Here is a 14927-nt window from a genome sequence, read left to right on the forward strand (position 1 = left end):
TGTAATGAGGTAAATGTATTCAGTGTCTGCAGGCAGGCAATTACCCCTGTCATGGTTTGATTGTATGATTGTTTTAAAAATAAATAAAATACTAGCTTGGTTGTTGAATGTCTTATTTCAACAAGCACACAGTTTGCTGTAGAGAAACGAATAAAGCCTTTCTTGTGTTTTTTTCTCTTCTATAAGGATTCTGTCTGTCCTTAAAGTGTCCTTAAAGTGTACAGATTCACTACGAGGAGTAGCGTCAGTCATTTCATGGGCTGAAGCAATATTCCAGGCAGTGCAGCCTTCTACACACTTCACTACAAACCCATTTCACTGTTAAGACATGTGGTACAAAGAAGTCACAGGTTATTGGTGAATTAGTTTCTTCAACAAACTGGCTGCCTCCGTTCTGTGTAGGGAATGAGTATACAGATTTGTCCTCAACATTATTGCTGCAGTCGCACCAAACAGTTCTTCTCGGTACGCCAGGTCTCGGTCAATTTGGCTTGCGACGAGCATCTTTTCCATCTGTAAATGCATCTTAAGGGGGTCTCCTATGAGCCGCGAAAACCAGTTTTTCCACAAAAAGCTTCCACCGGTGAAAAATTTTCACTAAATATGGGTAATGGGATATCCTATTAGACGGCGTTTTCACGAGTGCGAATTCTTGTATTGCAGTTATCACAATTCTTGTTTCAGGACCCTGGAGCTGGTGATAAGTTGTGCAAAACCCCTATTTTTGGCTAAAAATGTCAGGAGTTGGTGCAGAACCACTGGGACACCAGCCTTAATGACTAATTAGCAGGCAGGCAGCTTTGCAATTCCGTCCTTGCTATGATGTAAATGCAGCAGGAGGTGTATGACACGACGGAGGTCACAGGTTGGTATCACATTCGCGACCATTGGTGGTTGATGGTCGCGAAGGTGGACGGCGCTGGGCCACCAGCCAGCTGAGTAAGCCTCAGCTAGCTGGCTTGCGAGACCAGGACACAGCGTCCCTGGCCTTGCCACTCCTACTAAACGGGACAGACACGCCCCCGTTTCCAGGAACGCCAGCCGCCCCTGCACCGCCTTTTAATTGCACACTCGCAGAATGGATCCTGCGCACATGCAGATTCCCAATAATCAGCCCCATTGTACATGGATTTGGTATTGCAGAAAACAGAAAACCACACAGAGTTAATTAAAAACAACTGAAACCTAGAGAGCACAATAAGCGTATTGCAGAGTTAGTGCAGACATTTGGGGAAATAACTTCCACGGGTTATATATTCCACCCACGAAAGGTACCAGATGAGGCAGCCGTCTTGGGTGCACTACATAGGATTACCCTGGGTGGAATAGGTCATGCCTATAAGAGATGACACAAAATGGATGGTTGCGGAATCCCAATGCTAGGAGTAGGGTCCCACCATAATCGTCATGTAAATGTATTTTTCATCCCATCCAAGAGTGTACCAGGTGAGGCAGCCATGTTGGGCGCACTACGAAGGTTACACTGTGGGAGATAGGCCGTACAAGGACCCAAGGCATATATGGGAAGACTGACACCCTGTATGAATAGATCCACATGAAGTATATCCTGCCCATGGAGGATGCACTTTAGTGGTGGTATAGCAGTAAGCAGAAACGGAATTAAAACAAAAAACAGAACAGCAAACATAGCAGGGGCTAGCGGTATGGTAATAATGTTTTATGCATTGTGCATTCTGTTAAACATAATTGGATATTGATCCAGCATTGCTAAATCCAGTGCAGCAGCTATTAATGGGAGCAACTTCAGATTTAAAAAAAACCAACAAGATACTGCTATAGCCACAGGAATGTTTCTCAGCTGCTCAAACCCTAGTAGATGGCTAGATGGCATGGCTTGGATCTTGAGTGAGCTTTCAATTTGCATTTTTCTGGGGTCTAAATGCAAATAAGAAGTCCATGCAAAAGACGCAGTTTTTAAGGGCATTTCCATAGGCTCTAGGCCTGTTAAATTAACAGTATCTGCAGATGATGTATTGCTGTATATAGCCAATCCCACCGAATCTCTAGGTCACATATTTCACATCTTGAGGTGTTTGGAGGAGGTGTCAAGGGTTGCGATAAATATAAATAAATCAGTAGCACTCTGTTTAGGCCCACGAGCTACATTGCCCCAGAATCCAGGAGGCATGGCACTTCGTTGGGCCAGAGATCAGCTTACGTATTTGGGGGTTAAAATACCGCGTTGTCTAACAAACCTTTATTCTATTAATTATGCGCCCATAATTAAAATGAGCTGGAGGGTTGGAAGGATATTCTCCTATCTTTTTTGAAACGTTGAAACATGGTAAAGATGATTTTCTTCCCAAGACTTATGTATTTAATCCAGGCATTGCCCCTATTCATTACACTGAAAGATATACAACATCTTTATAAGATTTTTAGAAATTTAATTTGGCCCCGGAAAAGACCCAAAATAAGTCTTTTTAAATTGCAGCAATTTAAATTGAATGGGGAATTGGATTCCCCGATATTCAAATGTATAATAGAGCGGCAATGTTTAGATACTTGGCTGACTGGGTCCATGGTTATGACAATTATGCAAACACTTCATTGGAAAGAGAGTTTTTGGAGCAAGGGAATTTACTTTCCTTTCTCCACCTCCACGATCAGGAAATCGCGTCCTCTATAATACGATATAATCCTTTACTATGGAGTACAAGGAAAATATGGCATATTGTGAGAAGCAAAGCGGGTTTGAATTCCCATAAGTCATAACTCCTTCCATTCTTGGGCAAGCCCGAATTTTAAAATGGTCTGACGGCCCATACATTTACAATTTGGAGGGTGGGGGGTATTACTAATCTAGGCTGTCTAGTGGATAGAAGTTCGCGTCAAGTATTGACGTTTACTGAGGCTGTGGAACTTTAGCAGGTTATCCCCCTGGCCGCCTTACAAGCCAAACACTATATCAGTTCGGTGGTTAGGGTGTTTTCTGATGGTGATTTGGAAAATCCAGTGGATACCCTTTTGTCCCGACCCCCTATACTTAGGAAGGCCATTTCATTATACTACCAACATTTTAGGGTCAATCTGGACCATGTCTCTTCCTCCAGGGGACTATCACAATGGCTATTGAAATTTCCCAATTATACGGTCGAGGACCTTCACTATGCTCAATGTTTCATCTAGAACCTTACATCCTTTATGTATGTGGAAATGTTTTTAAACATTTTTCTTAGGGCATATTTGTCCCCGCACAGAAGCTTTCTTATGGGGCGTTCTACATCTCATTCATAGATGCGTAGAGGGGCATGCTGATCTATACCACTGTTTTTGGTCATGGCCACTAATCAGGAGATTTTGGCTTCAAGTTAAAAAATTATAAATTATATTTATTTTACGGTAGAGTGGGCAATATTTGACCTTATTCCCACTAATATGAGAGCTAGTAAGGGGGGTAAGCATTTATTATTAGCAATTAGCTCGGCAGCCCGAAAAACAATATTACATGAATGGATCTCATCCTCATCCCCATCATTCTCATTATTTAAATCTAAATTGTTCCATTTTTTCCGTATGGATTGGATTGAGGTAACACTAGACAAGGTGCTCAGAGTAGAACAAATTTTTATGTGGGAAAACTATATATCAACTCTGTCTTTGGACATAAGACCTCAGATACATAGTTGTCTTAAAAACACATCTTGTTGCGAGTACTAGATAACGATCATCCAATAGAGATCACTCATACTAATTCTTGATATGCTTTATGGGTTAGTGGTGTGTGGGGGCTTTGGTGTCCCTGGGGGGGGGGGGGGGTTGGGAGAGAGTATTTATATATCTTCTTCTCTTCTTTTTTCTTTTTCTATTTTTTCCCTTTTCCTTGATTTTATTTATTTAGTTATTTTCATTTTTTATACAAATTATATGTACTACAGGTTGAGTCTTCCATATCCAAAATGCTTGGGACCAGGGGTATTTTGGATATGGGAATATTCCGTATTTTGGAATTTGTGCATACCATAATGAAATGTCTTGGGGATGGGACCCAAATCTAAACACAGAAAGCATTTATGTTCTATATTCACCTTATACACACAGCCTGCAGGTCATTTTATACAATATTTTTTTATAATTTTGTGCATCAAAAAAAGTTTGTGTAGATACATGAAATTCCTTTATGTTTATATACACCTTATACACACAGCCTGAAGGTTATTTTATACTGTATTTTAATTGAACCATCAGAAAGCAAAGGTTTCACTTTCTCAGTCATGCAAAAAATATTCTGTATTTCGGAATATTTGGATATGGTCAAGACTCAACCTGTATTGTGCGATCACACAACGTCTAGATATTTAATGTTTTGATTTGCTTTTCTTTTCATCATAATTACATTGTCGCAATAATTTCGATTATTTGTAAAGAGTACTCACATCTATAAATTTGACTTTCATTATATGTATTGTATACAATTGTACAACGCTTGAATAAAAATTATTTGAAAATAAATAAGAAGTCCATGCTAATAAGTTCTGAATATTAAGTACCTCTCTGTGCTTCCAGATCTCCCATGTTTTACTGACTTTAATTGTAATTCTATCAACCACTTAGAATAATTTCCCCAAAGAAACGGCCCATACAGTATCACCATGTATGCAAATCTGTTATTACAGATTATTTGTTTTTGCCCTTTTGTAACTGCTTAAGGGATTCCACTCCCTGATTCTCTGAAGCTGGGTACACATTAGACGATATATCGTCCAATATATCGCTTTGACACGGCTCAGAACAATATGTTGGGCACATAGTCTAATGTGTACCCAATTGCGCGCTCCTGCAGGTCGCCAGCGTGGTCTTCACATCTGCTTTTCAGCACAGCAAACGTGACACTACAGCGGACATCATTCTCCTACTGTATATGCGGTCACTGAACGATGTTGCACATCTTATTGATCAGTGTAATCTAGCAAAGTAGTTTTTTCCTTTCCAGTTGTTTTATTCATGTGAAGTTGCACATTTCAAGCAAAAAGACGCGTGGCCGAGGCTGCCGGGACCTGGTGCGCCAGGAGGGAATTTTTATGCGACTGAAGCCACAGTGTCTGAGGACACATCTGTACATCAAGGGCTGCTATTACCCTATGCCAAGGGTGGGGAACCTTTTTTCTGCTGAGGGCCATTTTGATATATATAACATTATTCAAGGACCTGGTGCAGGCCACGCCCCCTCACACTGGGGTGGGGCCACAATCACCGGTGATTACAGCAATCCCGTAGGATCCTGAGGATGCTCCAGGGAGTTGTAAGGGCAGCGGTGTGACCGTCTGAAGCATCCTAAGGACACTCCTGGTGGCACTGCTGCATAGATTCTGGCTGCAGGTTGCCATTCTAGGCACCCTGATAGCCAGTGAGGCTAGCAGAAAACAGCTGAGGGCCAGACCAAATGATTCCGCGGGCCTTATACGAACCCCGGGCCTGAGGTTCCCCATCCCTGCCCTAGGCCCTGCTTCATACAGTGGGCCTGATTCAGACCCGCTCGCGAGCGCTGAGCGTTCGCAAGCGGGTCGATGTTGGCCCAGTGCGCATGCGCGAGACCCGGATAGCGACGGCGAAGTACCAAAGGGGGCGTGCTGTCGATGGTGAGTGACAGCACGTCCCCTTTGGTGGGCATGCCGGGGGCGTGGCTGCCCAGACGGAGGCGTTACTATGGGAACGCCTACTGTCTGGGGCCGGCCCCACTGACATCACAAGTGTTGTCAGTGGGAGTGCCTTCGGCTCTGATAGAGCCGAAAGCACTCCAGGGCTTGCGGCAACGAGACCCTACCACAAGGGTCTCGTCGCAAGCCAGATGGTCGCGATGGTCTTGACCATCGCGACCATCTTTTTGGCGCTCACTATAGCTGTGGGTGGCCACCCGCAGCTATGCGAGCGGCCAGGAGGCCGCTCTAAAAAAAAGTGAAGGACGGCCCTGATTCAGAGCGAGTGCTCTGTCAGAGCGTCCGGCTCTGAATCAGGGCCAGTGTTTCATGTGTGTGAGCTTAATCTTTTGCATTAACATGGAATCTATACCTGTAATCACTACCAAATAAGAATATATTTGTTCCAATATGTTACAGAAAAGAGACAGATACATTTGTCCATTATAAAATAAGAAATATAAAGTTTGCTTAAGTAAAATAAGACCTGTTAATGGAGCTGTTGCTTTCGGTCACATGTACTAAGGTGTATTATACACTATGTGCCTCACCATGTTCCTTAATGCCTACGCTGTGAGAGAGATCTATATATTGTTGGGCATTGATAGCAAAATGCTGCAATACAGTTCGCTTCATCTGTATATAGCCAAAGAGAGACCTTACAGCTTAATCCCACTTTCTATAAAGAGTTAAAAGAAAAATTGTGGGGTTCCCTTTCGTAGCAGCTCGGTCCTCGGTTTGTTTTTTGGGGGGAAAGGGGCCTAATAAATGGGGCCACCTCGTTTTTTTGTGATGTAATAACATTTCAAAGACTCCATGGGGGGAATTCAATTGCTTTGCGTTGCCCACAGGTTCCGTCTAAAGTGATGGGAGCAATTCAGTTGTTTGTGCCGATTGGTGCAAATGCTGCGGGCACCTTTTATTTCTGCTCACACCCTCCTGAGGTGGTGAGCAGAGATCCGCAGAAGAGTCAGGCTTTTGTGAAAGTGCAGAAAATAGTTTAAATCTGGTTTATTTACTGTAAATACAACTATTTGTACTCCCCAGGGAGAAGTCGTAGCTCTGGACAAGATAGCCAACAAAATTGAGAAGGTAAAAAGGAACGTGTGTGCGCTAAAGCTGAATAGCATCCAGGCGCACTGCTTCAACAGCACCAAGGCTGTGGCACGGGGCACAAGTGGCATCGGTCAGGGTAAGTTATCCTTTCCATGAGGGGTGGGGTAGACTCCTCGCATTCCAATAACAGTAATATCCGTGTTCTGCAGATGTATGGGGTCCAGAAGTTTACATTGTGACCTGTTTTGCTCAGCAGAACATAAATTCATGCAACATCGCCAGTAGGTGGGGCTTCTTATTGCACTAGACCCCATCTTCTCGGATCACAGGAAAATCTCGGGCTTATGGGGGTAGAAATACAACTTTTTATTTATGACGAGAGAGAAAGGAAAGAAGGAGACTGAGACGCTGTTAATCAAGAAATGGATCCTTCACATAAACTGAGCACTTCTCTGTACTGTATGTAAGATGATCTGGTAAAGGTTGTTCTGATTTATTTTATCCTCCAAAATGTGCCGTCTTTGGGTGGATTGTGCCAGGATCGGTACACTGCTACCTTCTGTTTCTTTTTAATATTTGAATTGAGCCCCAAAATTTTGAAACTCCGTAACCCCTACCAGTTGTGCCATTTCATTCAAGATTGGGGGTGGATGGGCAAGAAGATCAACCCACCCATTTGGAGGGTGTCTGCTATTAGGAAGGATGATTTATTTATTGTTTGATTGGGGACGTTCATGTTTTATTAAGAACATGGGCTTGATTCAGAGAAGTACGCTATTGCCTTCGCTGCTGCAATTTTGTATGTTGCAGAGGATATGCGAGAATTTGCTAATTTTGCAGATGTCAGGATTGGTATTGAGACGCCCACAGACGTCATCACCAATCCAAGCAACTCTGTGCTAATACGCAGCGTGTACGCAGATCCTTTGGTAATCGTACTCCTGAGTAACCCTATGGTGGCAGGGAATGGCGGCCTGAACTGAGACGCCGGAGCCATACTTCGCGCTTACGGGATCGCAGAAGCCAGCAGCGACACACCTGTGTTTTTGGCACCCTACCCTGTTATCTCCACTAAACAGTCCTTAATTGTCAAAAAAGTGTGAGTAAAAAGTAACTGCTTGCGACTTTGACGCATGCGCGGATAGGCGATAATCGCTCAACTGCAAAAACATTGGCATGCTGTAGCGTACAGCTCTGAATCAGGCCCATAGAACAGGAGAGACAGTTTAGAAGACTGAAATTACCCCATATCGTTTTTTAGTATAGAGCTCATGATTCTATGATCTATCCCTGAGTGACATGTGGAATATTTGCTATGAGTTAAATGACCCAAGAATACGCAGCTGTTAAAGGGACTTTAAGTGGAAACTAGAACGTTACACGTGTTGCCATTGTTTTACAGAACATCTTAAATAGCACAAGACTAAATGAACTGCAGTGGCAAAACGCCTTCTATTTTTGACTATTTGACATTGGTGATAACTGCATGCCCGAGATTGTCCTCAAAAAGCTGATCTCCTATCACTGCCTCACACAGGCCCGAATTACTAACTGTTTCATTAGTGGTGGCAAAAGCTTATTTTATTCAGCAGCATTTCTAGCTGCAGGCCGCACATTGGACCTCATTCAGACCCGCTCGCAAGTGGGTCAATGGTGAGGGCCTGCGCACGTGCAGTGCTCGCATTGCGCGTGCGCAAGCCCCGGAGCGAGTGACAAACGCACTCTCTCCGGGGCTCGCTACAAAAGGGTTGGCTGTCGATGTTGATCGACAGCTCTCCCTGTTTTGTAGGAGGGGTGGGGGGGGGTGACCGGACAAACAGAGGCGTTCCTGAAGCCAGTGATGTCAGTGGTGAGCTTCCTGCTCTGTTAGAGCAGGAAGCTACCTGGGGCTTGCGGTAGACGAGACCCTACCGCAAGGGTCTCGTCGCAAGCCACGGTGGTCGCGATGGTCTAGACCATCGCGACCATGACCTAGTCACTCGCTAAAGCTGTGGGTTACCACCCTGAGCGAGCGGCCAGGAGGCCGCCTTTCAAAAGAAAAGCGGCCACCCTCATGCAGAGCAAGCTTTTTGCGAGCAGCTCTGAATGAGGTCCATTGTCTGCCCAGAGGAAAGGTGTGGCCCAATGACAAGAAATAGAAGCATGGTCTGATGTCTGTCTGCTTGCGCTGTGGAAGAGAGCGCTATTTGGCCCTGTCTCTGTGCACTGTGATTGTGAAAAGTTGGCTGTAAAATATACTGATTGCAGAACAGCAACACAGAGAGTCATCCACTTGGGGGAGGTCTGCAGATTCATTATACCTTATATCAGGTTTTGGGGCTGATTCTGAGTTGTACGCTAAAGTGCACGCAGCAGTGTGTATTGGTGATCACCCATCTGCAAGTTCACGCAAATGCCGCTACAAACGCCTTTCCTTGTGTACATCCATTTGGAAAGACGTGCAAAGACTGAAATGCCCCCTTATAGCGTCCGTGCACACTGCCTCAGGACTTTAGAACAGTTCAGACAGTTTTATTACATCTTCATACGCCACAATCAGTCACAGCATTGCAACCTGCACTAGCCCCATGGCGGGTGCAGTCTCTCTGTCTGACCACGGCCTCCTATGCCTGCGGCTGTGCATCTGGGAACGCAGCCGCTTGTATTGACATTCCCGCGGCACTCCCATAATACGCCGATTGAACGTACCGTTTTTACGTGCACTTGTAGCCACCGCCCAGGAACACCCATCACTTTTCCACTACATTCCTGATACTGATTATTACACTGTAATCTCAGCTGTGCCTGGCATGAATATCTGTGTGCCTATGATTAGCCCGTTCAGCGCTGTGGAACTGATTCAGACCCGCTTGCTATGATGCGAACGCTCGCAGCTGGTCGACAGTCGCTTTCTGCGCATGCATCGCAGTGCACGTGTGCGAACCAGTGCGAGAGATCGGGAGGCGTTCGCTCGCTGCACATAGACAGCCCAGTAGAGTGAGTGACAGGAGAGGCCGGGTGTGGGTGGTGACAGGGGCAGGCCACTATAAACGGGGGAGTGGAGGTGCGAACGCAGGCGAGCCTGAGCGTCTCAACGTCGTTTCAGAGGCGTGCATACTTAACAGGCAGCGTCATAGTACACGTCACTTGGTTGAATTTCACACTGAAGTGCTCGCAGTGCTTGCGGCAGGGTATAGTCAACCTCAAGCGCTGCACTCACATCCGATGGTGCTCGATGTACCAATGGTTTCAAGCACTTCCAGGAGATGACGTGTGCATGTGGGAGTTTTATGAATAGCTGGCGGGTGTCTGCATACACAATGTGATTGCACGCCATGGCATAGTGGGCATGCTAATGAGCTCCTGTATTCCATAAGTACATGTTACAATTGCCTGCATGCTGTTGTATATCTGTCCTCTGCTGCACATTTTACCTTTCAGGTACTGAGCCTCCTTTCCTCCCAGAGTCCTTTGATCGCATTCTTCTGGACGCCCCTTGTAGTGGAATGGGCCAGAGACCGAGTATGGTTTGCCCCTTATCTCTAAAAGAACTCCTTTCGTACCAGGCCCTGCAACGCAAGCTCTTCAGCGCGGTAAGTCTCCTTTTTGTACTCATTATTTTTACTATGATAAAAAAACCAATAGAGGTTAAATAGGACGTCCTTCCTAATGTAGAATTCTGTCACTCAACGTGTCCCTTGTCCATGTCTCTGTTTTGTCCTTATCAGTATGGATGTTTTAATTATATATAAAAAAATAATAATCTGAGATTTACCAAGAGTCCTGAATCAAAAATGTTCTAATTGGGGAACAGCAGCAGAGAATGGGTTATTTACATAAGTGCAAATATGTTCTATCACAGTGCTAACTGCTCATCTGTCCATTGCCAGCCACACACTGTTAGATGACAGACCAAATTATCTGACATTGACATGCGCTGTCAGATAATTGGTCTGTCTGATGGTGATCATATCCACTGCCAGATCCCAGCAGCAATTATCACATCTGTCAGGAATGCTGGAAGGTCTCTTATGCCCGATAGACTGATAATTGGTGCTTGGTGGCGGCCATACATTGCAATTTTATAGGCCTGATAATCAGCTGATCGGGCCTATAATTGCACAGTGCATGGCCACCTTAACACTGATAATTTCATAGATTTGCCAAATTGGCTGCAGCTGGGGGTGAAAGTTTGCGGATTAGGCATGCCAGTGTTGAGTGTTGTACTGGATTGGAAAAACAATGGCAAGATTGCTTAGATGACAAGACAGGAGTGAGTAGGTGGGAGTCATTTACAGAGGTGGTCTCTGGTCTGCCAGCAGACACGCAGTCTCCTCCTCGCTGCTAAAGCACTCTGGCAGGTCAGAAGTGCTACAAACCTAACAGCTGCCCTATACTTTTTTTTGGGAACTATATTGCAACTTCCCCCAAAAGCACATTTCTAGGTGCACTTTGACCAATATAATAACAATAAAAAATAAGCTTTCAAACACTTAAAAGTGCCAAAGTGCATACAGTACTCGTATCCCTTTACTCTATGATCAATTTATGCTATAGACCACGTTACACTGAGTAGTATTTGTAGATAGACTCTAAGAACTTTCAATGAAGGGGATATATGTAAAATAGAAGCAGGAAGGTCAGATAGGTTTTTGCAGCATATAAATGAACCTTACAGAGTTATTTTACTTACTGGAGTCCCTGATACAACTTGCAATGTTTGCTTATTAGGAACAGATGCTTTATATTTCATATATTAGACTGTAATTCAGATTTCCTTACATTTTAACAAAACGTTCCGTTGTCATTTCCACCTTTGGGATATTGCAATTGGCTGCAGCAGTTGATGGCTAGCTAATGGGTCCATACATCAGCGATGGATTGCCTCGATCCCACAATGCTGCAACCCGGCATCGCAGAAATCCAACATGTTGGATTTCGGCGATTTGACATGATCACAATTGTCAAATCGCGGACATATAAATGTGTGCGATCTGGCAACGGATTGCAGAACATCGATGGTGGGCGATCGGAAATTTCCGATCGCAGCCCTGCATCGCGGCGATCCATCGCAGATGGGCACCTTTAGAAAGCCAGTCACACAAGAGGCAGCAACTGACAGCGGCAGCTGGAGAAGGTTGTCTGGGACAGCGCGACCTGACATCTGATAAATCTGCATTAGAGTGGACAGTTCTCTATTTCACTATTTGGGGTCGTATTCAATTAGGTGCACCCGCGATAATTGGATAGTGTAAAACAGGCGAAAAGTTTTCACTTTTAAAAACAGTTTAAGAAAAAAAACACCTGCTGCAACCACGAGCAATGTTTAAAACACCCGTCGCATCCATGCAGATCACTGAAATACCAAACCCAATACGTTAAACCCATGTTCCAAAATTTGACCAGTTGTTTTTATCCAAATGACAAAAAAAAAAAATGTTGTGGTCATTTGTCATTAGGGGAGGGGGATGGGTGTCCAAAGGGTTCTGAAAGAAATCCCCACATTTTTAGGCAAAAATTGTAATTTAGCATTATTTTTCCCCTGGTCTGAGATTCTGAAAACTTTTTACCTGTTTTACACCATTCGATTATCCCGGGTGCGATAATTTACTGCAAAATCGCAGGTGCGATAACTATATTATCGCGGGTGCAATAATTTACTGCGATTTCGCCACTTATCGCTCCTAATTGAATGCGGCCCATAGTGTTCTAGTCCCGCCATTTATTCCCTCTCTATTCCTGCCTGCCACTTCAATGAGAAGATTTTCTTTTCCTCAGGCAGTTGAATTATTAAAGCCCGGTGGCACGTTGGTGTACAGCACGTGTACTATAACTTTATCCGAAAATGAAGAACAAGTCTCCTGGGCTCTGAATACCTTTCCCTGCCTCCAGCTCCAAGCACAGGTAACAAACAAGTGCAGTGTATTTCTAGATTGGTTTGATCAGTGTTGTATGAAAGTATAAACTGCCTGCACCAGTCCCTTGTGATGGGCAAGAGGGGAGTAGTGTGGGCAGTTCCTCTCCCACTAACCAGGAGATACACACTTCTTTCTGTTGGAATGCCAGGCTCGTCTAAGCGTCATACCCTGGCCAGTGAGGTGACTCTTGCCTTGTCTGTGACCTTCAACAACTTTTACACCACGTCCCATACAGTTGGTATGATGGCATCCAGCCCACTACTCCTGGTCATAAAGATTAATAATTTGTGCTCCACAGTTCTCAAATATAAGTGCCCCCCCAATTTACTAACCGCAGTAAAAGTAGCAATTGGGATGCAAAAGGGTCTTTTAATAGCCAGGAACATGTAATAACCATTTGAGAGGGGAATGTGTTACTACACAGGTGAGGGAGGGGAATGTCAAATGTATTACTAGAGGGGAGAGGGAAGGGAATATGTTACAACACGAGCGAGGGAGGGGAATGTGTTTCTACAGGAGTGAGCGAGGTTGTTGTGTTACTCGTGAAGTGAGGGAAGGGAATAAATTACTACAGGGGTGAGTGAGGCTAATGTGTTACTACAGGTGTGAGGGACAGGCACGGTGAGAGGGAAGGGGGGGACGCTGTCTGCTGTGCTAGGGAGAGAAGCATCAGCAGCAATCCGTTCTATCTCTCCCGGAATTATATGCGGGAGGGGGAGCGATTGCGCCCCGGACACCAGTACCCACAGCCCCCCACCCCTCCTACCCCGTATGGCCGCGAAGATGCTATTTTTTTATCTATTGAAGTAGGGGGTCCGGCCACATCTCCCCAGGTTGGCCACGCCCCCTCCCTGTACCTGTGCCTGGCAAAGCTATCGGCAGCCCTCGTGAGGGAGGGACTGTATTTCTACACAGTTGAGGGAGGGGAATGTCGATTGTGTTACAACAGAGGTGAGGGAGTGGAATGTGTTAGTACACAGCTGGGGGAAGGGAATGTCTTACTATAGCAGTGAGGGAGGGGATGCATTACTATAGAGGTGAATGGTTCATGTGTTATTGGAGTGGTGAGATGGAAATGGAATTAGTGAATATCTAAGGGCTAACTGGGTGAAATATATATATATATATATATATATATACATACATACAGAGAGAGAGTGAGACAGAACACACATATAAGGAACAACTCAGACCCCCCCTGCAAATCCTGCATTTGCCTCTGTGTGGGAACTTTAAAATGTACAGCAGGTTTGTGGGAGACTTTCACTGAGCCATAGTGCTGTAGGCTGCAGAATACAGACAATGAGGCATTCATGCATTCACATGTGCATTCACTTTTCTGTTTAGCTTGCTGTTTAGGTGGTGTCTGTTTTTTTTTTTTCTGTGAGCCTCTAGTAATGAAACGTCAATGAAATACAATGACTCATAGGGGCATATTCAATTAACCGCGGGAGTTCTCCCCGCAGCTAAATGTCGCGCTGATCCAATTCAACTAGGGGGGATTCCTCGCACGGGAGTCCCCGAGACACCGTGCGCGAATTCCCACAGTCAGACTTTACCACGCACCTCATTTAACGATGCTGGGAAAAAGCTATTTAATTGAACAGCTATTCCCCGCGCCGCGGGACTTTGGGCCGGCAATTAGTGGCCAAAGCAATCGGCTTCTAACTGCTCTAGATAAATGGCAGAAGCTGATTGGTTACTTTTCGGCAACTTCTCTACTTTATCACACTTCAATGATTGATACATCTTCCCCATAGTGTTGTATGCAGCAGAATGGAGAGAGGTCTAATATTCAATATTGATATTGGCACCACTCTCCTGACTTCTGATTGTGATCCCTGGGTCATGTAACATAGAAACTGCCTGGTTTCTAGTCCAAGCCCCTTAAATGTTCAGAGGGCCTGATTCTGACCCGCTCGCGAGCGCTGTACGCTCGCAAGCGGGTCGATGGTGCCCAAATGCGCATGCGCACGACGGAGGGAGCTCGGAAATGGATGGGGAATCCGTCGCTCGGGGTCTCGCACCAAAGGGGGCGTGTTGTCGATGGTGAGTGACAGCACGCCCCCTTTGGTGGGTGTGCCGGGGGCGTGGCTGCCAGACGGAGGCGTTCCCATGGGAACGCCTACCGTCTGGGTCCGGCCCCACTGACCTCACTAGTGAGGTCAGTGGGAGTGATTTTGGCTCTGATAGAGCCAAAATCACTCCAGGGCTTGCGGCAGTGAGACCCTACTGCAGGGTCTCGTCGCAAGCCCGATGGTCGCGATGGTCTTCACCATCGCGACCATCATCATGGACGCTCGCATAAACTGTGGGT

General features: G+C 45.3%; 1 protein-coding gene across 3 annotated transcripts in view; it reads left to right on the top strand.

The window, feature by feature from the left end:
- NSUN6 (NOP2/Sun RNA methyltransferase 6) overlaps positions 1-14927 on the top strand; it is a 68881-nt gene that overhangs the window by 51195 nt on the left and 2759 nt on the right. For all 3 annotated transcript variants that reach the window (XM_088478592.1, XM_088478593.1, XM_088478594.1), the window contains exons 9-11: positions 6705-6849; positions 10134-10285; positions 12471-12596. In XM_088478592.1, the coding sequence (XP_088334718.1) occupies positions 6705-6849; positions 10134-10285; positions 12471-12596 (423 nt within the window). The remainder of the gene's footprint in view (positions 1-6704; positions 6850-10133; positions 10286-12470; positions 12597-14927) is intronic.

Source organism: Taudactylus pleione, unplaced genomic scaffold (assembly GCF_031769625.1).
Source record: "Taudactylus pleione unplaced genomic scaffold, aTauple2 ptg000216l, whole genome shotgun sequence".
NCBI lineage: Eukaryota > Metazoa > Chordata > Amphibia > Anura > Myobatrachidae > Taudactylus > Taudactylus pleione.